This window comes from Macrobrachium rosenbergii, chromosome 19 (assembly GCF_040412425.1).
Source record: "Macrobrachium rosenbergii isolate ZJJX-2024 chromosome 19, ASM4041242v1, whole genome shotgun sequence".
Classification (NCBI taxonomy): domain Eukaryota; kingdom Metazoa; phylum Arthropoda; class Malacostraca; order Decapoda; family Palaemonidae; genus Macrobrachium; species Macrobrachium rosenbergii.
The window spans coordinates 31,079,589-31,106,656 of NC_089759.1; the positions used below are offsets into that span (position 1 = coordinate 31,079,589).

The 27,068-nt window shown below is 38.1% G+C and overlaps 1 protein-coding gene and 2 long non-coding RNA genes across 3 annotated transcripts in view; 2 read left to right on the plus strand and 1 right to left on the minus strand.

The window, feature by feature from the left end:
• Positions 1-375: 375 nt before the first annotated feature.
• Positions 376-6,424, plus strand: LOC136848476 (uncharacterized). The gene is made up of 2 exons (XR_010856030.1): positions 376-808; positions 5,089-6,424. It is a non-coding gene; the product is annotated as an uncharacterized lncRNA (long non-coding RNA).
• Positions 6,425-9,215: 2,791 nt separating this feature from the next.
• On the minus strand, positions 9,216-22,996 carry LOC136848798 (uncharacterized). The gene is made up of 4 exons (XR_010856142.1): positions 22,759-22,996; positions 17,423-17,540; positions 15,474-15,637; positions 9,216-11,638 (listed from the first exon to the last, which is right to left on the minus strand). It is a non-coding gene; the product is annotated as an uncharacterized lncRNA (long non-coding RNA).
• A 2,615-nt stretch (positions 22,997-25,611) lies between these two features.
• Positions 25,612-27,068, plus strand: part of LOC136848524 (probable glutamate receptor) — a 14,633-nt gene continuing 13,176 nt past the window's right edge. The window contains exon 1 of the mRNA XM_067120795.1: positions 25,612-25,681. Coding sequence (XP_066976896.1) covers positions 25,612-25,681 — 70 coding nt within the window. The remainder of the gene's footprint in view (positions 25,682-27,068) is intronic.

Consider the following 27,068-nt stretch of genomic DNA (forward strand, 5'->3'; position numbering starts at 1 on the left):
ATGGAGAGAACTCATTTCGCATCTTACTTCTTAAAGAGAAAATCTGACATGAAAGAGTTTAACCTTAGTAAACTTGAAAAAAGCGGTGTTGCTGGGCATTGAGGCAGAAGGGAATCATTATAACTAGAGGCAGCATCACAGGTTAGTTAGGGATATTTCCCATAAGCATTTACGTGGAATCTCTCTCTCTCTCTCTCTCTCTCTCTGTGTCCCAGATGAATATAAATACATGTGACTAGTTGCATCTTGAACTTGATAAACCTGACACTTCAAATTCAGTATTGTCGATTAAAACTAGAACCGTAGTGACTAGCAGATGGTAAGACCGTGAAATAAATCAGTGAATATCTAATACAGTAGTTCAGGGGCTTTTAGTTTATAAAGTTATAAAACTGCAACCCCTGTATATGTTGGATGTCTGTCACTACAATATATTAAGCACTCGATAGTAATTCTGAAACCTGTTTGTAGATGACGCCACTTGTTTTCCATGGATGGCAAAGCAAGAGTCCAAGAAGCCTAACTTTTTTTTGTTCTTCTTCGTCCTTGCCTCTTTAGTGGCCCTCGAACCGCAGACCTCAACAGAGTTGTGAATCCCGATATTATTTCTTGTTAAATTTAGCATAAGAATTGATGCGTTTTAACTCTTTCCCGTATGATGATATGATAGAGTTTAGTTGTGTTCCTAAATTCTGACAAATCTTTATTTTTTCCGGTACAAGTCAAAGGATACAGTGATTATTAATGTCAAGACGGTAACATGGGGTCTGTTTTGAGAACTTGAGACCTAAGCTGGTCAGTGTCGAAGGTTAGTGGTGAGTAAAGGAGTTGAAAAAAAAATTGTTTAAGGTATTAAACTCCATGTTCATTATTTTGGTTACATGTATATTCCTATGGAGATCCGATGTTTTAACGGAAGTTCGGTCAACTTCAATGCTTTTTTTTTTTAGCCCCAAATTTTTTTTTTCTTTTCACTTATTTTGCTGTTCCTGATGGTCAGTTATTTCCGATTTTGAGACTGTATTATCAGAAGCTTAAAGTTTAGATTTCCCTGTATTTCGTGACAGCCTGTATCGTCTATATTAAGGAGGCTGTCTATTTTATAACCAACGACCATTATCCTTTCCATTCATAGAAAGCTTTTGTTGAACTTGCGAGAACAGAAACGACTTTCAAGGTAAAGGTAAACTTGCCAGAATATATTGACGGTAATTTTTCGGAAGACTCCAGCCAGCCAATTTGAAAGATACCAGCTAGCCATTTTTGCATGGGAAACCATTTTGGGGTTTTCATGTTAAAAATGGCTAGGAATTCAAAGGGCACTAAAAGAACCTAAAAATACCAACCTAACGTAACCTAGGGGTGTTTACTGGTTACAATTTTGCCTAGTTAGCTGTGGAGGGGGGTGAGGGACAGGTATTGTCTTACCTTAGAAGTCGTAATTTGATTATTTTTCTCTTATTACGCATTTGCGAAGATTATGCATTGAGAAGAAAGTTCTTGTTTTGATGTGTTTTACCCAAGAAAAATATAAATTATAAAGTGGGAAGTGGCTGGATTCTTCCGAAAAATAACCAGATTGACTTTGGTAGCTGCGACTGGTTCTAAATATTGTAGATTTAAAGTTTTTTCTCTCCAGAAGTCTCGTCACATGTGTAATGACTAATTTGCAGTGGTCTGATTGCTTGGGTGCTCAGTGGGTTATACTTGATTATTAAATTTTAGCCTTCACTCCTGCATAAGCTGCACAGGTTAAAAAGCTCCTGCGAGCAAAGTGAAAACCCCTTAACTTAGTTTTATACATAATAATGAAAAAAAACGGAAGATTAAAAAAAAACTACAAATATTTGGTCACCGAGAATAGCGCTGTTACTCACACGAAAACTAGTCCTCTGTTTTGGTGGATTCACTAATCTGGGGATTTGTTCCATTTTTTTTTTTGTCTTCAAAACATATTGATAATGAATGGTTGGACAATAGTCAGTTATTGGAGCATAATGTCACGTTAATTTACGGTGCTTAAAATGTGAGAAACCACTTCGGCATTTACTGTGTCCTCCTTGCCAGTTGCCGCTTACAGCGAACTAAATCTTGGTTAAGGTTCAATAATGCTTGGTTTATCGCCTTTGTGTGACCTTACCGCGCGTAGCACACAAAGTTTGAGTGGAAGTTTCCTTAACTTTTTTTTTTTTTTTTTTAACAAGGCAGGACAAAGAAACCTGAGCGCGATCGTCGTTAAATCTAGGTTTGGGGCAGATTTCCATTAACGTAACCAACCTCGCCTTGGCAGGAAATTCTTAGGTAAAAAAGTTGAAAGGGCATATGCCTAGGGTTAGCGTTAGCTCGTCTGAGCCCTCACTTGTATGTGAAACCTCCTCCTTTAACTTAACCTTCCCACTTCAAGTACTGACCACCGGTTACTGCATTAATGCCTGAGGAAACAGAGCATCACATCTATATATGTATTTGACAGGCTGGTTTAGATTTATCTGCACTATGTCAGTGCGGCCCTTGCAGATAGTTTGTAATGGCAAGGCTTTTGAAGAGTGCGAGTATAGTCCGTTGTATTCGGGCCAGCAAACAGAAACTTGCATTTATGAAATCCAGTAATTTCAGAAGTTAATGGCCGAGGAAAAAAATATAATTGGTAAATATAAAATATGAAAGTTAACGTATAAAATAAAAAGTTTAATAAATAAAAAGCCAAGAAAAAATGGAAAAGGAGTTGAAATTTTATAACAGTATTTCATAACATACGATTTCAAAGAATTTTAAAATGTCCCATACCCCTGGAGCTGTCAACAAATAGTTTCATTAGTTGAGACGTAACATCTGCTGAAATTCCGATCGGTTGGATTTCGTTTCAGCCAGCGTTACCAAATCTAGCATAATTTTATGTTTTTAGCCTGATTTGACCCAAAATTTGGATTTGGCATGAATTCTAGCATACTTAGGGTGTGAGGTCAAAGAGACAGAACTGGGTGCTGACTTAGCCTACTTATTTTAGTGACCCGTACGCTGAGCGAGAGCAATTTGTGTTTGTTAACAGTCAGTTAAATACCAATAATAAGAGACATAATGTACATACAGTGATAAAACATATATTGGCGAAAAGGCCAGGAAATTCTACATACAAAGATTACATGAGATTCTTGCTGTGTTGATAGATGCGATACATGATCGAAGAGACGTCTGACGTCTTCACAAGGGTTTTAGCATAATTTTAGCATTTTTTCACAACATTTTGAATAAAATTCAGAAAATTCCTCGATTTTCATACTCGGCTATAGTGACTTTCTCTTCCTAAATAGAGCACGAGTCACTCGATGTTCAGATACAAAAGCATTACTAACAAAAACAGCACTCTAATAAATGATTACTAGAGAAGGCGTCCGCTATAGTGAGGGGGATCATTAAGTTTGAAACCACGCAAGGCATGTTAAATTCTATTTATAGAAATGTGTAGCCTACCCACAGTGGCATGATGATCAGTAAAGCGCTATGTGTTTTTCTTAATGAGTAAAGACTGATTTGTTTTTATTTTTCATTTTTTAGTAGAGATCAAAATGTTATGTCTGAAGTGATTTTGAAGTATTTTTCACATATTTTTCAAGTAATTGTGTATGCGATCTCTTTTATTTCAAGTTTTCTAACATGTAGAGATCATCAAATATATCCAATAATTCAAAATATTGCCAGTTTGTCACATTTGTATCATTTCACCTAATATAAATGTTTGAAATTTCCATTACGTCGTTGTTTTGACTCAAATGTATTAGAGAAATATATCAAATAATGATAGCATAATTCTAGCATAAAATCACACCATATTTGGCACAAATTCTTGCTATTTAGCATATATTTTTCATCCGACTAGCATAATTTAGCAAAAGTTTTTGGTAACACTGGTTTCTAACTTTCTGCCAGTTTAACGTAAGCCGTCAAGATGTAGATAGTTCTAACGCATTATCCCAGAAGCTGTGGTAGCTATTATTAAGATCCTGAAAAGGATTATCTTTGGGTTGTAAGTATTTTTGTTAATGGTGTTCACGTTGCCAGTGTTAATGGGTAGAACCGTAGAAAAGGTACTTGCTGGTAAATAAGACAAAAGGTATAATGGTTTATTTCATACTGGGAGGAAATGTTAGTGCTAAAATAGGCAGTCTAACAGAAGAGTTCCATTTTCAAAATCGGTAGTCGGCAATTTGACTTTGGAAACCGGTTCCCTTTGGATTGTGATGGTGTGTCCTTGCTCTGTAAATGTTAAATACTGCATGAGTTGGAGTCGGTGTGATTAACTCGAAATAAGTACAGTAGTTCCAAATACAGTCTAGGTTTATGTGAATAAAAAAAAAATGGAGCTCCTCTCTTGATAGTGAAGGTTAACAGCCTTTAAAATTCTGGAATAACGAATTACAAGCAAGTTATATTGACTTTAACTGAACTAAAACATTCATCATAAAAAAGACTATATGAATTTAAGGAGGATTGTACAAATCACTGCTTGCTTTGACATATGCAAATTACTTTCAAGTGTCCCTACACTCAGTTGTAAAACGCACCATTCTTAGGGAGGGGGTATTGTGGGACAGGGTCAACAGAACTTGCATCTCACATTATTTGCAAGTTGAGTCGAGTTTACTTACATAACTACGTACGGAATTAAAGGTGTTCACATTTAATACTACAGCCCAAAACTATAGAACGTTGTTTTTATCTTTATTTGTTATAACAGTTCCGAAAGAACTGGATTTCGGGTAACGGAAGGTTGAACTCCGTGTTTTCAGATGGCATAGGCAATCGTGAACGAATGCATGTTACAGGGTTTGTATTCACCTCAGAACTGGTAAGACGAAGTCTCACTTTTCTATAGTTTCTCCAGATGTTTCCCGTTCGGATTTAATGCGGCAAAACTGTAAGGGGATGAGGGAAGGGTCATTGCGAGTGCTAAGGAAAGGCTGCAGAAAGAAAGGAAGAAAAAGAAAGCAGGAAGAGGCAGTTACTGTGTTGATTATGGGGGTTCCAAAAAGCAAGTAAATCGGAAATTGTAATTTGATATTAATACGGTTATTACTTTATCTGATCCAGACGTTGCTGCACGGATGTACAGAAGCTGACTCTGCTGGAATTGCACGGGATGCACTGCTCTACTTCGACACGTGGCACTGAACTGCCTCATGATCGTACGCTGCCTGTTGATCAGCCGGAGTACTATCCTCTGCTGCCCGCAGGGCGTGCCCTTCTGTTGACCCTGCTGAGCCTGTTGTGTTGGAGGGAAATAATGATAATGATGACAATACTGTTGCCAATCTCATCAAGGGAACGCCATTCCCCAAGAAGAGGCCAAGGATCTTGGATCCTTCCGAACGTCTGATGGCATCATCGCTCCGTCATGCCTTCGAACATTAAATGCCAGCAGGAAGACAGAAACGCCTTTAATGATACAAGAGTGGCATGTGGAGTGATACCACATATCAGTGTACCGTGTGCCAGGTGGCACTCTGCATCAGGGGGCGGCCTGCTTCAAGAGGTACCACACCCTTCGCAAGTACTGGTCAACGTCGCCTTCAAAAGGGAAGGGGCGTGGCCAGCAACCATAATGTCCCCTCGGCAGTTCTGTCAGCCGTTGCAACAAGATATTTCTTGGCTGCTTTTACCTGCATATGGATGTTACGTCTTGTTGCATTTGCAAGCATGGTTTGAAGGAATTGCACAAACCTGGAGCCAAATGATCATTTTGGTGAGTGTTCTTAGTATATTTTTATATATGTACTATGTATGTTTATTTTTTATGGTTTTAGATTTTTATATAATTACAGTTTTTTCTGAGAGAGAGAGAGAGAGAGAGAGAGAGAGAGAGAGAGAGAGAGAGAGAGAGAGAGAGAGAGAGAGAGAGAGAGAGAGAAACGAACGAACAATTGACTGAATGCCACTTTTTTATGGAAAACATGACGCAAATTTGTCATTCATTTTTTCACATTTTCCTTGCTATAGTTATTCATATTCTCCTTGCTATAATATACAATGTTTTGCATTGTAGCAACTAGTTAATTTGTCTAGGTGTAATGTTCATAAAAACGAGTGCGTTATAGCAAGGATTTTTTTTTTTTTTTTTGCAAATTTATTTGGGGGGAAGTGCAAAATATTTTTATTTCTACTCACTGTTTCACCTACACAAAATTATTTGGTTTTTATTTTTGCCATTGTATAGAGCTATTATTAGGCTGCAAAATGTAACAAAATTGAGCAGTCGACCTTGAAAGTTTCGGAGCTACGCGTCTTTGAACGAGAAAAGGTTAAGGAAAATTCTGCTCATATCGCGTGGGTGAGTGGCACTTTTCTTTGTGAAAACGCCGCTATCGGAATTAATCTTTGTGACCAGGTTGCATATATTTTCGTTTCTATTACACTTTTGTTTATTTACTGTCTTGAAGTATAATTCACACACCTAATTCAAGGATCATATGCAGTAATTCTGATTACTGTTTAGCAAGATAACCTTCCTCTGGGTTCAGGAAAAGCCTTTTAAAAACTTAACCTCTGGCCGCTTGGTTGCATTACGAATTATAGAGACTTTTGGGAAAAAATAGCGTCTTCGACGCCGCAAAATACGGGACATGTTATTTAAATTCTGCAAACTTCAATTTAGTTGTAAGAAATAAATGTTTACAGTAGTAAATAAAAAATGCATATCGATGTAACGCCAGTGCGAGTTTTAGTATAAAATATGTAGATTTTGACGAAATAAAATTGTTGGTATCAAAACAACTTATGTCGTAACGAATTGATTTTACAGATATATCGAAACGACCCAGTTTGTGAAAACGACCTTGTTTCGAAATCACTTTTTCCAAACAACCTGACTACAATTTCAACATCAAAATAGGAAAGTGGATTGAGGTGTTGGAGTTTTGCCCTGCACAGTAGGGACAAGGTTTATGCAATGAATATTGAATTGGTAAGTTTATGAATCTTGAACTTTTTTTTTGTTTGTCTGGTGTGAGACTGGGGTGAAAAGCCAAAGTGAGCAATGCGAGTACCGAAGCATTTTTAGTAATATTGCGGCCAGTTTTATATTAGCTCGCGTTTACAAGTGTAAAGCAAATGGGAATAAGTTTAGTTTATCGAGTACGAAAACTGAAACTTGTTTTACTTAACAGTTTACTGCACTGTAGGCTACCTGATCACAAGAGGTTAGTGTTAAAAGATTGAAGGTAAACACTCTTTTGGTAGTAGCAATGGCCATAAACACAGTTAAGCAAAACAAATCTTTTATCAGATGTAGATTACAACTAGTAGACCGTACCGTACAACCTTGGTTAATAGTACTGTATATTTTGTAAATGCCTAAACATTATAGTAATGCTACGGTACTAACAGGATTTCAGGCAAAAAGCTCGCATCTGCTGCTGTATGGTGGTTCAGAATCATTATTCGAGTATCCAAGTTGTATTCTGATAACGAAGGCATTGCCTCAGTTGGCATAACCTCAGCACCTTTCTAAACATGTTAAGAACTTACAATATACTCGTACATAATTTGTATGGATACTTTTAAACTCTTGACATATGCAGGAAATGACCTCGATGATCTTAGGAAAAAGGTGAAAAATTTATTCACAGAACCGGAATCTTTATAAAAACAAAATTGTATTAAATTTTAAGAAAATTACTATAGATTAACAAAGTTCCATAAAAGAAGAAAGTATAGGGTGGGCTGTGTGAAGCCTAAAGGTATGTTAACTGGATCATAAACCCATAGTTGAAATCCTATCTAGAATGCTCTAATATAAACATTCTCTTTCAAAATAACTTCTGGTCAAGAGATAAAATGTTGGGCAAGGTCATAGAAAGGAGATAAAAATTTACAAATTGTACTAAAGGATAACTTGATACCGTATATTTTGGAAGTCCTTGAGTATTAAATAAAACTCGATTTAATGCTTGTTTTTGTCTGTACTTTCATTGTGTATAAGCCAGCTGGTAGTCTTTTTGCATAACATTAGCAAACACTAGCCCCAGTGCTGTCGATTCTCATCAGTTATCTTGAACCTTTCTGCCTTTAAAGAGAATCTTTATCAGAGCATTGTTTTGAGTTGGGATCTCTTTCCGTAAGTCTCAGTTCCTCAATTCCCTAGTCCTTTGTTTAGCTTCTTTTTCATTTTACCTCCCTTTTATCTGCTTTTTACCGTAAGTTACCTTCGATGTTCAGGGCCTTCTTATTGCGTTAAGAGCCAGGAAAACGACATTTATAAGTTTCCAGTGATGTTCAAGGCATTTATGCTAAACTAACAGACAGGGTGTTGTTAGTTTCTTTTTCAACATATTCATGCAGGACTGGTTTATGTACTTTATTACTGAACTTCCTTTTAAGATTTATTTTTGAACTACAGTATTCTGATGTTCAGGTGCTTATAATAGTGAAAGGCTTTAGTTTTAACGAACATTTTTATATTGCTGGTAAAAGTGATTTGAGCTAAATGTAAAAGTATTTGGGGAAAAATGTTGCAATTTATACTGAAGTGCCACATTTTATTTCAGCCTGAGAATTCAAGTTACCATTTGACAGGGAAGTTGCAGGTCTGAAATTAAAGGTAAGTACTGTATCCATGGAAATTAAAAGCTATTATTTGATTGTTTGCATTCTCAGATACAGTACAGTTCTGGTAATTCTCAAGTTTGTGAACTGTAACAAACTAATATCTCTCTGAAATTGGTTTTCCCAGTAGCTGTCTTTGAAAGATATGCCATGATAATGATGCCTCTAATGGCCCATATTCTGTTGTTGTAATTTTCAGTTGCTGAACCCGTCGTGATAATTATGACTGCGATAACTTCAACAAAGAAGTTCAAGCAGAAAGGTGTTCTTATGGCTTCTTGGAATTTGAGCAGCTAATCTGTCCAGTAAGTAGTTCACAGTTTTATTACAGTTCAGCATATAATTTTGAGACATTAAATTTTTCCCCTATTGTTCATGCTATTTGATATCACTAGATTTCGCAAAGTTGTTAAATTGTCTCAAACAGGTTATATCCTGGCAATAATATGTTCTTATGGCTTCTTGGAATTTGAGCAGCTAATCTGTCCAGTAAGTAGTTCACAGTTTTATTACAGTTCAGCATATAATTTTGAGACATTAAATTTTTCCCCTATTCATGCTATTTGATATCACTAGATTTCGCAAAGTTGTTAAATTGTCTCAAACAGGTTATATCCTGGCAATAATATATGATTTACTTTAGAGGTTTAATTTGATTTTGTGGACAGAACCTTAATGAAGCAGCTTCTGTTAGGTTTTAGTGGTATTTACTTTGTGCCTCAGTTAATAATAGGGTCTAGATCAGCTAGATGCTGGTCTACGAATAGGACAGTTAAGGTAATTAAATTAAGCAATTAAATATGAAAATTAGTTTTTTTGTGTTCATAGTATGTAGAGGAAACTGTAGTTTATTGCAGGTTATCTAGGATGTATGTTGACTGCAATGTCGTCTTATCAGTTCTGTGTGTTTCAGCATACATTAGTACCATAACTACACATATCAGGCTGTTTAGGTTACAAGCATTTTTTCCCCAGATAATTTCAAAAGTAATACATTAAGGAAGTTTTGATATGTGGTAAAAAGTAATTTTTTTCAGCAATTAGCTTACATCTTGTATTCGTTAAGTCAGTAGTTCAAAATTGTCTAAATACCAATGATTTTTATGTAGGTACATGTAAAGAGCAATAGGTGATAATTTCTGGTAGTTTTACTCAAGTTCATATTATAAATTGTTTGGTGTTATTCAAAATGATTACAAAGTTTTCCTGTCTTATAGCTGAACTACCATTATTTTAGGGGAGAAGCCAGATGCCTCCTGACAATCATAGACCGCTAGCCCGAGGCAACCCCCATGGAGGAGGCACCAACAGCATCACTACGGACAGGGGTCCAGCCTTCCTGTCAGAACTCTGGGTCTCCTGCCACGCCTGATGGGTACAACTCTACACAGCACAACGGCCTACAACCCCTCAGCGAACGCATGGTCGAGAGGGCGCACCACTTCTTAAAGCAGCTCTCTTGGCACGCTGCACCGACGAGAGGTGGAAGGAACAGCTGCCCTGGGTCCTGCTGGGTCTCCACATTGAAGGCAAATGGCGACGCCTCCCCTGCTGATAAAAGTCTAAAGTTTACGGGGAGACACTGGCCGTCCCCAGAGAATTCTTTCTGTCGTCGGCCAACGGTGTCAACACACCCCTCCTGAGGTTGAGGGAACTTGCACAGAAGTTTGCGCCCTGCCATAAGACCTTCACCTTCAGCCCACCTGCCTTACACTCCTGTGCCTATGTATTCGTCAGGGTGGACGCCCATCGGCCGCCCTTAACCAGGCCCTACAGGGGGCCCCACAGTGTCATCAGGTGGGCCACCAAGGCATACTTCCTTGACATCCATGGGCGGGAAGACAAGATCACCATCGACAGGCTGAAGCTGGCACTCCTGTTGGAGAGCGAAGTACGCGAGGAAGAAGGCAGGCGTGCCAGAGTTCCCCCTCAGTACATCCCCGCAGACACACCTGCTCCCCCACCAAAGCAGGGTCCAGGGCGGCCCAGGAAACACATGGGTCCAGCCTTCCTGTTAGAGCTCTGGGTCTCCTGGCACACCTGATAGGTACAACTTAACACAGCATAATGGCCTACAACCCCGCAGCAAACAGCATGGTCGAGAGGGTGCACCACTTTCTTAAGGCAGCTCTCTTGGCATGCTGCACCGACGAGAGGTGGAAGGAACAGCTGCCCTGGGTCCTGCTGGGTCTCCACATTGAAGGCAAGTGGCAACGCCTCCCCTGCTGAGGAAGTCTACGGGGAGACTTTGGCCATCCGCAGAGAATTCTTCCTGTGCTAACACACCATTCCCGAGGTTGAGGAAACTTGCATGAAGTTTGTGCCCTGCCGTAGGACCTTCACCTACAGCCCACCTGCCTTACACTCCTGCCCCTATGTCTTCGTTAGGGTGGATGCCCATCAGCCGCCCTTAACCAGGCCCCCCACAGAGTCATCAGGTGGGCTGCCAAGGCATACTTCCTTGACATCCATGGGCAGGAAGACTGGATCACCATCGACAGGCTGAAGCCGGCATTCCTGTTGGAGAGCGAAGTACGTGAGGAAGTAGGCAGGCATGCCAGAGATCCCTCTCAGTACATCCCCGCACACACACCCACTCCCCCACCAAAGCAGAGTCCGGGGTGGCCCAGGAAACACATCGAGCCAACCCCAGGTGTTGGTTCCACCTCACGCCCACAGTCCTCCAGGAGCAGGGGCCCGCTCTGACTGCCTCAGCGTGATTAATGTTGATCCAATAATTGTTCCTCTAATCATTGTCTAGGGGGGAGGAGTATTGTAAGGGCATCAAATTGCCTCTCCTTTCTTGTGTTTCTCTCTTCATACGTACATTAATCACATCATATGAGTTACTTGTTGATATTTCAGATTCTGTATGCGCATCATTGTACGGCCTGTCCGTTGATATATATATACTTGCCTTTTTTGCATGTTCTGTAACGTACTATATACGTGTCTTTTTGTGCCTATTAACAAACACAACCTTCGTATGGACGCAGCAGGGGGCCTCAGGTCACCTGCTACCTTTCCGTATTATAAACACCTGTCGAGAATAATAAAGGATCAGTCTTTCACTTCTGACATTTCTTGAACCTCACACTGGAAGCAATACTTAAGTTTGGTATTGTTGAAAACAGTATTTTAAATAAATATATGAATTAGTTATTGACCTCGAGCTGAAAACAGGATTTTTAAGTGGTTTTCTAATATTGAACAGGATTTTCAGTGCATGAATGAAAATAGTGGTGAAAGGGCAACTTAAGTTTTCTGTTCCTGACAAGGGTTTAAAATACAATTAACAATAATCAATTTAGTTCCATATGTTAGTGGTGGGAGTTTGGTGAAAAAACAGATTTAATTCCCTTGATGGTTTCTACCTTATAGAACTGATAGTCAGTTTGTTACACCAAGAAACTATTTAGTAGTAATTAAGATACACTAGTAACAAACTAAGGTGTTCTAAGTCATTATAATATTTTGTCATTATTTCAATTTATTTAATCTGTATATACACCCAAGATTTTTTTCATCATTCCTCCAAAAACATATTACAAATTCCAAAGCATCATGAGCAAGCCAAAATCAAATGAAACTATCATCCTGAAATGACAAATTTAACAATTTGTATTTTTCTTAACATACAAATCCACATCATGTGATAGGAGTTACCTTAGGCACACATGTGCAGACGGCTATGGTAGACTTGCTTTTAGAGAGTAGCACTAGCTATATGAGGGGCCTGCAGGAACAGCCTCCCCCAGTTTGTGGATAGCAGGAGGGAACTGTGATATTTTGCCCACCAAGATGGATGAGTACAGAGAGATCAGGAAAGAGGGGAGGCATGAGATGGGAAATTAAAACATGCATGATGTTTTGGGTTTGTATGTTAGGAGAGATGGGAAATTAAAACATGCATGATGTTTTGGGTTTGTATGTTAGGAAAAATACAAATCATCGTTGAATTGTCATTTGTTCCAACACTGATACAAACACCACAACATCGTGATAGGAGACTTATAAAGAGGAGGGAGGAAGATCTCTCCACAAACAAGCAAGGCAATCAATAGTGACCACCAAAAATAAAAATTTTAAAAGAATAATACTCTCTTTAAAGTGATGGAACATGGGAGCTCTATGTTCTAACGAGCCAGATGGTCCTATCCCATGAACATCACATGCTGGACCCAAGTGATGTTACGGAGAAGGGCCGCTCAAATAATCCGAACAGAGCTAAAAGATCATATCCTTCACACCACTTACTGAGCTGCCACCAACAGGCCTAAGGAGAAGGTGTCCAGTGACTTGTGTGACATCTTTCAAATAAAAAGACGCAAAGGTGGTTTGTCTGTTACAAACTCCAGAGTGAGGATCTGTCCCACAGCATAGTCTTCTTAAAGGCAACTGATGGGCCAATACTCCTGATGCCATGGGCCTTAAAGTGTGTGGGAACAGTAGAAAAATCTTGTTCCAAACTGTAAGCTCTGCTTATTACCTTACTCAGCCAGAAGGAGATCGTGTTTTTGGAAATCTAATTTTTAATACAACCTGTGCTAACGAAAGTCTACGTTGTGCTGGTCTGAGGTAGGCTGTACGCTTTAGGTAAGCTTTCACTGCTCGTATGGGGCAAAGCAACATTTCTTCCTGATCATTACCCACAAAGTCCTTAAGAGATGGAATGGAGAAGCCATCAAATCTTGGGTCGAGGGACAATGGGTTCTGGGTTTTTGTGATGAAGTCCGGCAGAAAATTGAAAGCCATTTCCGTCCATCCAAGGGTGTGGGTTACATTACTGTATTAGAAAGTTCGTGAATCTCACCAACTCTCTTAACTGATGCTAAAGCTAAAAGAAACAGTTTTTAAGGTTAGCTTGTCTGAAGAAGTTCTGATAGGTTCCTATGGAGACCTGGTCAATGAAGTTAAAACTTTCATGATATCCCAATCAGGAGGTTTCAAATTTTGAGAACAACTTTTTGCAAAGTGTTTGATTACATCTGAAAACTCCCAAGATGATGCCAATTCAATATCTCTAGCTTTAAAAACTTTGGAGAGGGCCAACCTATACTCTTTCACAGCTGGGACAGAGAAGTTTTTCTCATCTCTCAGAAAGAAAAGGAAATCTGCTACATTTTTTACAGCTGCTTTGAGGGGATGTAAATCCCTCTTTCTGCACCAATCCACGAAAACTGACCATTTCCCTCTGTATAGCTCGAGGGAGGATTCTCTAACCTAGCTGGCAATAACTTTTACAATCTTTCTAGAAAAGTCTTTCTTTCTGAGGAGTTGCTCGATAGTCTCCAGCCATGAAGCTGAAGAGATTCTACTGGCTGATGTATCCTTCTGCTGTGTTCTTGTTTTAGTAGATCTGGTGTTATGGGAAGAAGTCTTGGAATGTGTATGAGAAGATGTAGGAGATCCGCATACCATTCCATTTGAGGCTGCATTGGGGCTACATATGTCATACGGAGACTCTGAGAGACGAAGCACCTGTTGATCACTCTCCTCACTGGGGTGAAAGGAGGGAATACGTAAACATCTAGGTCATTCCACTGGTGTTGGAACACGTCCTGCATAACGGCATTCTTGCCAGGAATTGGAGAGCAGTATAGGGATAAGTTGTGGTTCCTCGAAGTTGCAAACAAATCCACTGTGGGGTCTGGCCACAAGCTGAGGAGTCTGCTCGCTACTGACTGGAGCAAGGACCACTCCATTCCCACTGTCTGTTCTGATCTGCTTAAGGTGTTTGCTACAATGTTCTTCTTCCCTGGGATGTATCTGGCAGTTGGCATCAGGCCCTGGAGTTCTGAACATACGTGAATCTTGATAGCTAGTTGGTTTAATTAGAGGGAAATCGTCCGCCGCACACCACTGGTGCCCGGGACCAGTTAGGGAGAGAATTGAGAGTCCCTTTCCTCTATCCCTCTGGTAACCGCTGGGACCTGGTACCGGGCTAGCCTGAGTAATGCTGATCTTATTTTTGCTAATGGAAACTGTTGATTTCTTGATTGGGTTGGATGTATCCAAAACCTTGCCTCTACCAAAAAACTTTGTTAGTGCAAAGATGATGGGAGAAGGGATACACGTAATGAAGGGGATAGGCTCTATGGGTTGGGGAGTCGAAATTTCCTTTTCTGACTTCTTTTCAGCACTTATATTTCTCCCACTGAGCATATGACCAAGATTCACATTCTTTACACTTCAGAGATTGAGAGCAATCTTGCCCTCTGCATTTAGAACACACTAAATGTAGGTTAACTGCTAAAGGAGACAAAAACTTTCCAAATTTTCGCCCTTTCCGAGTAATACCCGAACATTTACGGGAGACTGGTTTCACTGAAGATTTCATAATCAGGGAAAAAACACAAAATACACTATGAGATTCACCATACACTATTCGCTTATGTCTCAAAAACACAGAGATATTCTAAGAAAAAGCGAGATGAATATTACGCAAGACATAAAAAGCACGTCTTAACGCAACGACGGCTAAGAATAAATTTGGGGATGCTGGCCCTGCGGGCCTCTTTTACAGTATAGCTAGTGCTACACTCTAAAAGCGAGTCTACCCGTCTGCACATGCACACCTAAGGATACTCCTATCACATGATGTTGTAGTTTGTATCAGTGTTGGAACAACCCTAAACTAGTTATCTTCTTCAGCAGACTTTTTGAATGCAGTTACTGTACAGGTAAACTTATTTTCCTACAATTTCCGAAGATCAAAACCTATGAAAACACACTAAGCCACTGACATCACAAAAGGCAAAATGTAATTTCTTTACACCACGTTAAATTCATAACCTACATCAAGATCTCTGCCTGAATTAAGTAAAGCAAGATCACAGGGCACTAATGCATTATTATGTTAAAAATTTGTATACCAGTGACAGTGGTGAAATGTAGGCAGTACAGAGGTCTTGGAGGGGACTCTTCTCTATCAAGAAGGATGCTTGGTCTTCGTTGAAGAAAGGGTGGTATGTCTGCAGGATGGGATCTTGGAGGGGACTTCATCGATGAAGGATGCTTCCTCTTCAAGCAAAGAACTCTGGAATGTAGAAAGCATATTGAATATAAAACCAAAGAATCTTTAGCTTTTCCACACTAACATTTTTAAAACTTACCCCAAAGAGAAGTTCCTATAGTCTAAATGCTTCAAGACTTAAGGGTTGTTAGATAAGTCAAACATCTGGAAATGTTGTTAGACAAGTGAAAAATCTGGAGCTAAGGCTAGTCAAGTAGCCTATAAACAACACTTACAATAGAGTACAGTACCTTTATTTAATATAAATCTTTCCAATCTTCACTTCTGAAAGATAAACATACCAAGATTTTTTCAGGTAATAATAGTTAGCCAGAGCCCCTCTGTGTATTTCCATAAAGTAAACTGAATATTCATACTTATCAATCCAGAATGATCAAAAAGTCTGTCGTACAAACAGAGAAACAGCGAGTTTAAAACTTTCAATAAAAAACAAAGTGTGCTAATCATAATCTACTATTTTTCTTACACATCTTAGATATTTACAGATTTCTCTTGAATTTGGTTCAGAAATTCACACACCTTAAAGCCATGTAGCAAAGGCATTCTACTTATAAAGATATGACATCATGCACTAATGCAAGACCAACACTAGGTCTCTATGTACACAGTCTTCACTCACTTTAAGACTATCAAGTTACTATATTTAAAAAGGAGCTTGGCTTCTAAGGAAATAACTTCTTTACAAAATTTGGCTTATAAAACTACATCCCTAACTGTGTGAATCAGATGGAGGCAGTTTACAAAATACAAAATTTGATTTATAGTCTTGAGGTAACTAGAAAACAGTAAAATCTATAAAACTACTGTACATCCCTCGCTGCATGAATCAGATGAAGGTAGTTTGCAAAATTCAGAACTAGTTAGCCAAGCTTCATGCCTCAGTAATTCTTATAAGGTGCATTCACTTACATTTTTATCTATTGCAAATCTGGTTGTAAAAGACTTTTGGAGGATTAAAAATTAAAATAAATGGGACTTGATGGTACTTCAAATTCGCAGCACCTATTTGAGAACAATTAGTATTTCCACCTGTTTATCACCGTTCATACCATGTATTTTCATTTCAACCCAGTTGTTCAATTTCTCCTATATTTCTGTTGAAGTTTTCAGCACTCATTAAAAATAAATTAAAAATAAATTTATAGGTGGCCCTTATGATACCTGAAAGCAGTTTGGTTACACCACGTCATGATAATTACAAGAGCAATGAAACATGCAAATGGCATGCCCTACTAGGTTTGCAATATTTTGTCTTTCAAGTAATCTAACATCTGGCTGGATAAAATGGCAGTTCTTAATAAAAATCTTAAGGAAACAGACAATAAAATGAGTTAATTTACTTCACTTAGAGTAATTTAAATGGTTTATAAAGGAATAACATTTTGTTCAGAAATATTGCTGAATGTTTAAGGAAGAAATATTCAACAACAAAAAATTTACTAATCATCCTAACTTGCTCAAAGGACTTGGCATGAGAACAGGTAAATCCTCACTGCTGGACCCTCATCATCATTACAGTATTTGAAGCAGTTTAACAAGACTACCAAGTTCAATGTCTAGACTATTTGATTCCTGGTAGCCAGCAGCTTTATTAAGCAAGTTTTCTCCTGCTAATTTTACATATGTGGGCTTTTGCAACCTACTAATATATCCAGTAACTGTACCACAATCATTATAACTTCAGAATTTCTTGGTATAGTAATCGTTTGCCAGTTGCCATGAATTTATCACTCGCTGTTTGGTAGTTTTAAGTCATTTGAGTCAATATCAAAATAATCTACAACTCACCTAGTCCAAGTCAAAGGAATGTATGGTTCCTAAGTTTAGGCAGCTTTCAACCTCTACTTTCACATCTTACAGTAACCCGCAACATCCACGGCAAAAGATCAGCAATCACCTTACGAATCTGAAAGGAAAACCTTTACTATATTATATAATATCAACAGCATTTTATTTTCACTTCATGTAAGAAGTCATGAGTGAAAAACTCACCAAGGCCTTAAAAAATGAATTACAGAAATTAGAAAGAATCATTTCCACACTGACGCTTTGATATAGAAAGTATTGAATATTGTGCAGCAGATAAGTAGAAAAATACTTCAATTTGTGATACAACCATGAAATTTGGCACAAGTGCTCATTTTAACTCCCTCTTTTGAAAAATCTGGGTGTCCACGCAACAATTCAACATGGCCGCTGGTTGTTTCGATTTCTGACACTTTGAGTAAATCATTGTTGAAAACAATACATCAATCATTATTCAGATAATATATTCCTGGGTAGAATAGTTAATTAAAGATATCACCAGAGCTCCTACTACTGTACTATATTTACAACTGTGATAAAGATGGGGTAAAAAATGGACACCATGAAACATTTTGCTTGATAACTAAGAAAGATAGAGAAATGAAATTTTTATCTATACCTACATTTATGAGGCCAGAGAATCTGTTTCCAGCATTTCTACTGGGCTATTATTAATGTTGCATCTTGGGAAGGGACCCCCATAATGCTACTGAAAAGTATACAAGCACAAGACTTGCCATGTTTTGTCGCAGTGTTGTCTCTACGCCACTGCCTTCATGCAGCCTTGCTGGGTCAAAGTTAAGCAGCATTTCACCAATCTCCTGGAACAACGGCACATTATTAGTTGAAATCATTACGTACCCACCATGTTCAGGATTATGATGTACAGAGGCCAAGGGTGAAATTAAACCTTCATTTTTCTTGTCTTTCTGGCAAAGAAAAACATTTGCTCAAGTCGGTCTTCCTTTTGCCTGTGATTGAACTTACACTGGCCATTATGAGCTCTTGACTAAGGCCAAGGGGCTACCCTTTTATCACCTTAATCTTATATGCACACTGATGTATGGGATACATCTAGATTCGGTCATCCTGCACCTACCCCAATCATTCATCCAGTGCCATTCAAGTCCCGTGTGATCTGTACACCATCCAACTAAGTACATGAACAAACCATGTAGAGCCACACTTAGCCTTGGCTTGGCTCTCCAGCGCTGGCACCTCCTGTCAATTCAGGTGCAGCCTGTCTAACTAAATCTACCAACTATATATACTCTTTCTACCAGATAATTGATATGGGGCCATAGACAGCATTTGGAACACTAAACTACACTAAAGCAAACTAGGTACAGGGTAAGTAAAGCAAGATTAGCTGACACTGAACCCCATGCTGAGTTACACAGCAGTGAAGTCACCAATGTGCCATGGTTGTGCACTGACATTCACTCTTTTAAACTAAAACTAAAGATAAAACCACCACCTAAATTATATATAGACTTGCAAACTATTATATTGAACAAGACATTTTCCCATGCCTACTGAATCCTGAGATGCTATTATTTAAGGTTTTTGGCTGCCCATGGGCAGATCCCACTGACCTCCCTTGGGCTTCTGGTATGCCTCCTCCCAGTTTTAGGGGAGTATGGCAGTACCCTTTGCCTAGGAGAGTCAGTGGGACGGGTAGCCACCTCCTTCACTGTCACTTTACTAACACTTTTTCACTCATTTTTGCCATAAGGGCATGCACTGATGTCCCTAATTGGACCATTGTATTAGCAATAAGCTCAAACTTATGGTCTTGAGGAAGGCAAAGCAATCAGGTTCGGAAGCATGGAGGCTGGGAGGAGTAGATGGTATCAGAGGAGGGCTGAACAAGGGAGAGCAATGTTAGCAGGGGAAGAGACACCAGGTATATCCATACTAGAATACTTAAAAGTCATACCCTGGCTAGCTAAGGCTTTAACATCAGCTCTAGAAGCCGTTTTTCTCTTACGATCTCACTTGACTAGAGTTAAAGTCTTCCACTTCTTCTCGTCCTAATCCCTACATTTCCCACAGGTCAGGTCAATAGAAAATACTTGTCCTCTACAGTAGTGCAAGGGGCGTGAGAATCACAGCATGCTTTTGTCAATAGAGCTTATAGTCTAGCACAATTCCATATACAGTATGTAAGGGCCTATCCTAACCATTATTTAGTAATTACCATTCAATTTAAAGTCCTGACTTATCATTTGAGTTCAGAGATATATTTGCAAAATGTATTGCTTCTAACAATATGTGTAAGAACTTGTACCTCTTGTGCTTTCAAGATTTGCTATTGTTCATAATACCAATACTATATAAAAATAACACTGTTTCTTTTTAAACATAATTACACCAATTCCTTTATAAAAGAGAGAGAGAGAGAGAGAGAGAGAGAGAGAGAGAGAGAGAGAGAGAGAGAGAGAGAGAGAGAGAGAGAGAGAGAGAGAGAGAGAACATAAGTGGGTAGTTTATTTCAACATGATGCATACATGTGTATTCCCTCTCAACATACATACAAACTGAGAAATGTGTAACACTACATTAATGTATTAAGTACAGCACAGTACAGGATACTGCATTAAGTAATGTCAATACATTACTAAAATAATGAGAGAGAGAGAGAGAGAGAGAGAGAGAGAGAGAGAGAGAGAGAGAGAGAGAGAGAGAGAGAGAGAGAGAGTTGGATCCACACTGGATGTGCAATGTTTCCTAACATCATGCACATGCACAGCCAGGAAAGTGTCAGTCAAACAATGTTTGGTCATTTGTTCACCCTCCACCCTTACAGGCACAAACAAGAAAACCTTGGTTGACCATCTGATAAACCTATTGTACTTACTGGATTTCTCTGGTGAGTATGAAATATTTTTATCATTTTTATCAGACTGCAGAGAGTCCGATGAGGAAGAAAATCCACTATGCTGATGTGCCAGTGTATTGGAGAAAGTTTCCTGGCCACCATTTACTTCCTTTTTGGATGCTTTAGTGTTTAGAACACCCTGAACAACTTTTACTCTAGCCTATACTCTTCCTAGACTCAGTGTACTGTAAGGGAAACAAGGTCTTATAACTGTGTCCATCTTAAAAAGGAAACAGGACTTTCAACTTGATTGTGTCAGTCAAGAGCACTGAAAGATAACTTAAATGCAGCTAAAAAGAAAGTGCCAACTTATGGTAGGTGAGTGGGGTCTACCAATTAACCACCTTGCCACTGGGTAAATCTTTACTTTTATTAAGCACCATATTATGGAGTACCATATTTGTAATTTTAGACATATCTGACCACCTTTGCCTCAATATCCTATATTTATAACAGTGATAAAATCAATGCAACCTGTTTTAGGCCATTTGTGCTTCCTTTACTAGAATACTGTTTTCCGGTGTGGATGTCTGCTTCTGCCAGAGATTTCTCTCTTTTAGACAGTGGTTTGTGGTGGTAGGTTTCTGTTTCCTAATAGTAGCAGTAGCAGTTATGACTTGGAACATCGATGGGTGGTCTCTTTATTTGTCACTTTTTCATAGGTTGTATTTCAACAGGTATTTTTCACATTCACAATTGACACCAGATCCACTTTATCTTCTGAGAGCAACCACATTTGTTGAACAGCAGCACCAATTTGCAGTAAATGTGACTCACTGTCGAACTTCTCAGTTCCAGCAGACTATGGAACAGCTTTCCAGAGGATGTAGTGCAACTGGAACTTCAGGAGTTCAAGTGAAGATGCAATGCAATGCAATTTTACCTACTACTATTCTCTTTGAATTTTAATATACTTTGATCTATTTATTAAATTATTTTGTCTTTTTTAATAAGTGGGATCTCTTTGTGTATTTCCCTTTACCTCCTCTTACTTCTTCCTAATGGATACCACATTCTTTGGAAGCCTGAATTTCAAGTCAATGGCCCTTTGGGCTTGTTCCATACGAATAGGTTTCACCTTCTGAACAACAACAACAACAACAACAACAACAACAACAACATTAATAATAATAATAATAATAATAATAATACTGGTAATTCTAAGCCGGCTGTCCGCGGTGAGCTAGACTATGGCAGTTGACGTTTTTCTATGTTATTTTACTTGCTTTACAAGAATTTAAAGTAATATTTTGTCGGCCGGCTGTAACTAAGCTGTCATTGACCTTTGAAGATTACGCGACTTGAATTGCCTAACGCAGGGTAGGTTAAGCCAGCATTCCGCGGCAAGCCCCCCCACCCCTCTGTAGCTAATAGGCTATGGCAAAATTGTAACCAGTGAACACCCCTAAAAATACCAACATAACGTACCCTAGAGGTGTTTACTGGTTACAATTTTGCCGTATTAGCTATGGAGGTGGGGGGGGCGGGCTTGCCGCGGAATGCCGGCTTAGACCTTGCCTGCGTTAGGTAATTCAAGTCGTGTAGTCTTCAAAGGTCAATCACAGTTTAGTTACAACTTGGCGACAAAATATTACTTTAAATTCTTGTAAAGCAAGTAAAATAACATAGAAAAACGCCAATTGACACGGCCTAGCTCACCGCGGACAGCCGGCTTAGAATTACCATAATAATAACACTGAGGGGGACCACAGTAGGAAAGCATGGTTTTTGGGTGGAGGAAAACAAAAGTGAAAGGATATCTATAACCTAATCTAACCTAAGGGCCTGGTACAGTATTTACCTGGCTAGGAGGTGAACCTAAGTAACTTAGGGCACTGTAAAATAAAAAAAAAAAGGTCAAGACCCAACTTATCCTATCCTACAGTGCCACGTGCTAATCCCCGGCCAAGAACCCAGGGCACTGTAAACTGAAATTAAATAGGGTAGTAAACTAACCCAACCTGCCTAACATAACCTAGGATGCTGGGGCCTTGGCCTGAGAAGCTTCACCCCTGGATGCCCCCAAAACAGCCTAGGTCACCAGGTCCTTACTTAGTGCATAGAGTCACTTTAAAAACATCTTCATCAATAACGGGTCACGAAAATTCAGTCATGCCCAATCATTTAAATTGATTTATATATTTACCTGTTACCAACTTGTATGTTATGTCTCTCTTTTTCTCAGGTATCAGAATGTATTCAACTTCGTTATTGTCCATTTGTGTAACTCAAAGTGTATTTGTTTATTGTATTTATTATCAAATGTTACTGACCTCAGGTCACCCTAGTTCTCATCGTACTCCTCGTTTACCGGTAATCGCTACCGCAACACCCAAGACAACCAAGTATATATAATATGACAGTTGCTGCGGCAAAATGCCTAACCTACACCATAATTACACAAAATAGGTAAAAAAAGGCTAGAAATATACCGTACCTCTCTTTTTGTCTTTGAGCCACTGGAAATCCAAACATCTTGATAACTTCTTCCATATTCCCTCGATTAGTATGGTTGCAAGCTGGATGCTCTTATAAAACACGTTTAAAAACTGTCAAGTGCACCAAAGCGGTTTAACTGACTTTAAATAATGAATGAATAACATATGTTTGCTCCTTGACTTATCGACCTGCAGAACGTCCCTATCTTTGCGAAGAACCGGCGACGGGAAGAGTATACTAATTCCTCAACAACAAATGACGTCATAGCCTGTCGAAAAGAGAATAATATTACTAAATCTAAGCAAAAGTATCCTTTCTTAAGGGTTTTTCCTTAAAGAGCAGCTTCTGACTCTCTATCGTTTGTGTTTAAGGTTTGCCTTAATTACACTATTTTTCGAAGATTCTCTCCTATGAAAAAGTTAATGGCCAAATGTTAACCATTCTCACCCAAATTTACTAACAATGATTTCATTTCAACGAAGGGCTTAAGCGGAACATCTGTGTGTATACCGCAAATAAACTTGATCATACCTCATCAGTAAATGGCATATGAACATAGCTTTATACTGTGATTATTTAGCCCAGGAACCCAAACCAATAATGAAAGCACGTCCTTGAAAACAAATGTAGAACCCAACAATAGCCAAATTTCTTTAAATTGCAAAATGTTTAACCTTAATCTCGCCAACAGTATGAATGACCTACAAATACGTTGCCTTGTTGTAACTAATCCAGTCATATTACACTTTCTTTCACAGCAATACTTTGGGGCATAATTAAATGTCTATTGCATCCGAGTCACTCTACACAGGGAGTCAATGTATATTCTTAGCTTAAAATCACCCCCCCTCCACCCCCACAAACACTTCAACAACTCAGCCCTTAGTCACCCTTTGGTCCAAGGATTTTCGGTCTACTGAATTCTTGACACTTGTTTTTTGTTTTATTTAAACTTTTACTTGAAAGGTGAAATATATATATATATGACATAATATATATATATATATATATATACATATACATATATATATATATATATTTACATTTTTTAAATGTTATTATTAAAGATTTAGCCTGCCCTATGCCAGCACGTGTTATTGCTCTTTGGGCAGCCCGTAATTCTTTTAAAATATTATACAAATGTTCAAAGCTAACTTCCTGTTACCATCAGTGGTCAATAAAGCAGAAGACTGAAGCAACGTAGTTTAGTCTGATGTCAATTTGTTTTTACAACAGTCCTCTTTCCACACACACAGGCCTACTCACACTAATCGTTTTTACAAAGTGACTACTTTGTAAAAATGATTAATTAAAAAATTTATTGAAACATCTCAGCTGAATACCTACCGAAATCTTTACGTCTGTGTATAAACTGTTCATACTTTGTTACGAATGTCATTGAATGCCGATCAACAATTTAGGCTACCTGGAGAACATTTTAATTAACAGGAATTGCAAGAAAGCCCTATTTTATTGTCAATAATCTCAAAGAAAATCTATTTAACTCCATCTAAAGTACTAAATAGAACTTCTGAAACTAATTATATAAAAGGATATTTTCTTACAAACACCAAGTAAAAAATTTCCTTTATACATGTAAAATAATCATACCAAGGCAGCATAAGACGTTGTTTAGGTTTTTCCTTGCTATAAATCCCTTACAAACAAATTACCTAAAAGAGCGCTTGTCCATCGTATCTATATATTCATCATACACATTGTAACGACAAATAATCCATCCATTTATAAATACGTTTTTAATGAATGTATACTGTCTTTAATGACATGATTATTTACAGTAATAATGAAAAACTAGCATACGGGAAATTCCGTTAAATGGAAACTCCTCAGATGTTAATCAATGCTTTTTTTTTCAGTGGAACAAACTTCAAATATATGAAGATTTCAAATAAAAGTACAGCGAAATGACCACAGGATAATTGACCGATAACAGGATAGGCTAATAGTTTTAAAATCCGACCAACGACTGCAGCACTTGTGAAAAAAGGTGGGGCAACAGTGAAAAAGGCGGAGCAGAGAGAGAGACTTATATAGTTACCCCAAGTCTTTTGCTACCATTTTCTACTAAGCTCACTTGTTATAGAAAATGTTTAAAATTATAACAAATAAATTATATAAAATTTTATTCATGGATATGTCTTTTTATTGCACTTCACTCCGGTTTAACGGAGTTTTGAAGGTTCATGCTACATTTTATTTTATGATTTTTTTTTTGTTAGAACTATAGGGTAGCTCCGCATCGCCGACGGCACTATAACTTGACTTTTTCTACAGTTTTTTGGTTGCTAATTATGAATTTACCTTTCATTATTGGCGCTCGAGTCTAATTAACCTGTAATTAACCCCGAAGTCCATCCAACAAGGGGTTTCCATACGCGATCTTCGCAAGACAGAGCACGGGTACGTCTGTTTCGAACGGTTCATATCCCGTCCGGCAAGTGCAATAACTTGTTACCGTATGGGTCCCCCTCCCCCCAGTATCAGATTCCATTTGGCCGACAACAAAAGTGCAGAAAGAACCCTAAAAGTGTAGAAAACCAGTTGAAAAGGTAAAAACAGGCGCGGAGCTAATATATAGAATTACCGATTTTTAATCTGAGATATTCATGAGCATTTTTTCCATGAACATGCTTAAAACAGGTTTTTAAATATGGTTCATTGCTGTTCTCAGATATCTCTGTGCATAGAAATAAAATGCCCAGCAGATATGCCACACCTTCACCTCAGCACCATTTTTTTACACGATACCAGTAACTCTCGTGGTTGCTAACTCTTTAGACGCATATAAATGGTGTTCTATACTTTCTAGCTACTATGTTAATATTCCAGCATGTTTGCTTATACAGTGATTGTCTTTCAGTTACTGAGATTCACACGTATTCGATCTAGTTCTTCTATGGGTGAGTCTTGGTTTAAATACAACCCTGACATTAATTTAAAGGTATAATTCTCTTATAGGTTTCAATAGTCTATTTTCAGTAGAAAAACTCTTATTACCATAGAATAATATTTAAAAATGTAGCACCGTTTGACTGGCTTTTGAAATAGTAACTGAAGGGAACATTAACTTTTCCAGCTGTTTACCAACATACGTCTCTCAGAAAGTAATATTACAACCATTTTGATATAGCATTTCTTTTCTAAACATAAATTCTGAATGAAAATAAAAACAGCTTGAACAATTATCAAAAGCAAGGGTTACGAGTGTATAGACAAAATTACATTTATCCACTAAAAGAATAAATAGGAAAAATTTAGTTGTGAGTCCTGTAAACGTTGGTTTCCTATATACAATGTCGAAAAAAGTACTTTCACTTTTTTTCTCTTGCACGCACGTCAAGCAAAACTAAAATATCATTTTTCTCTACTTCTGAAGTACTTTTAACATTTTGGCGTTTCGAGTTAAAACAATGAAGAAACAGGGGTACATGTTCTTCAGGTCTAAATAGTACAAATGTATCATCAACATATCGTAGGTAAAGCAATGGCTTAAAGGTGCTGTGACAATTATCAAGCCAAAAACTTCGTGGTGAGATAAAAAGGTATTGGCCAATGTAGGACATGGAGGATTTCCCACTGCGACACCATCTTTTGTTTACATACATTTTGATTTAAACAGCAAATAACACTCAAATGCAGCTAGTGTTATTTATTAAAAATCTGGATACGGTTGGAGTTGTTAAACAGGCTGTTGATGCTTATATCAAAGGTTTCGGTTCACGGAATATTAGTAGACAATGATTTCAATTGAAATCGAAACTTACAAGGACTCACTTACCTAGTTCTAGTATCGCAAACTTCTTTAGCAAAAATAAAAGAACCTTTAACTGTATATTGGTTACGTGTTGCAGGAGCTAAATCTGCCAATCAGTTTATTGATGTCTGATCTTTGAATACCAGATGGCGTTCGCACTAGCTCCTATAGCTATTCCTGAAAATTATGACAATGGTATAGCATTGAGGTTCAATGATATAAGAAAACATTTCGGCAATGGTATAGGAATGAGGTTCAATGATATAAGAAAAAAATTACGGCAATGGTATAGCAATGAGGTTCACTGATATAAGAAAACATTACGGCAATGGTATAACAATGAGGTTCAATGATATAAAAAAAATATGGCAATGGTATAGCAATGAGGTTCAATGACATAAGAAAAAAATACGGCAATGGTATAGCAATGAGGTTCAATGATATAAGAAAAAATATGGCAGTGGTATAGCAATGAGGTTCAATGACATAAGAAAAAAATTACAGCAATGGTATAGCAATGAGGTTCAATGATA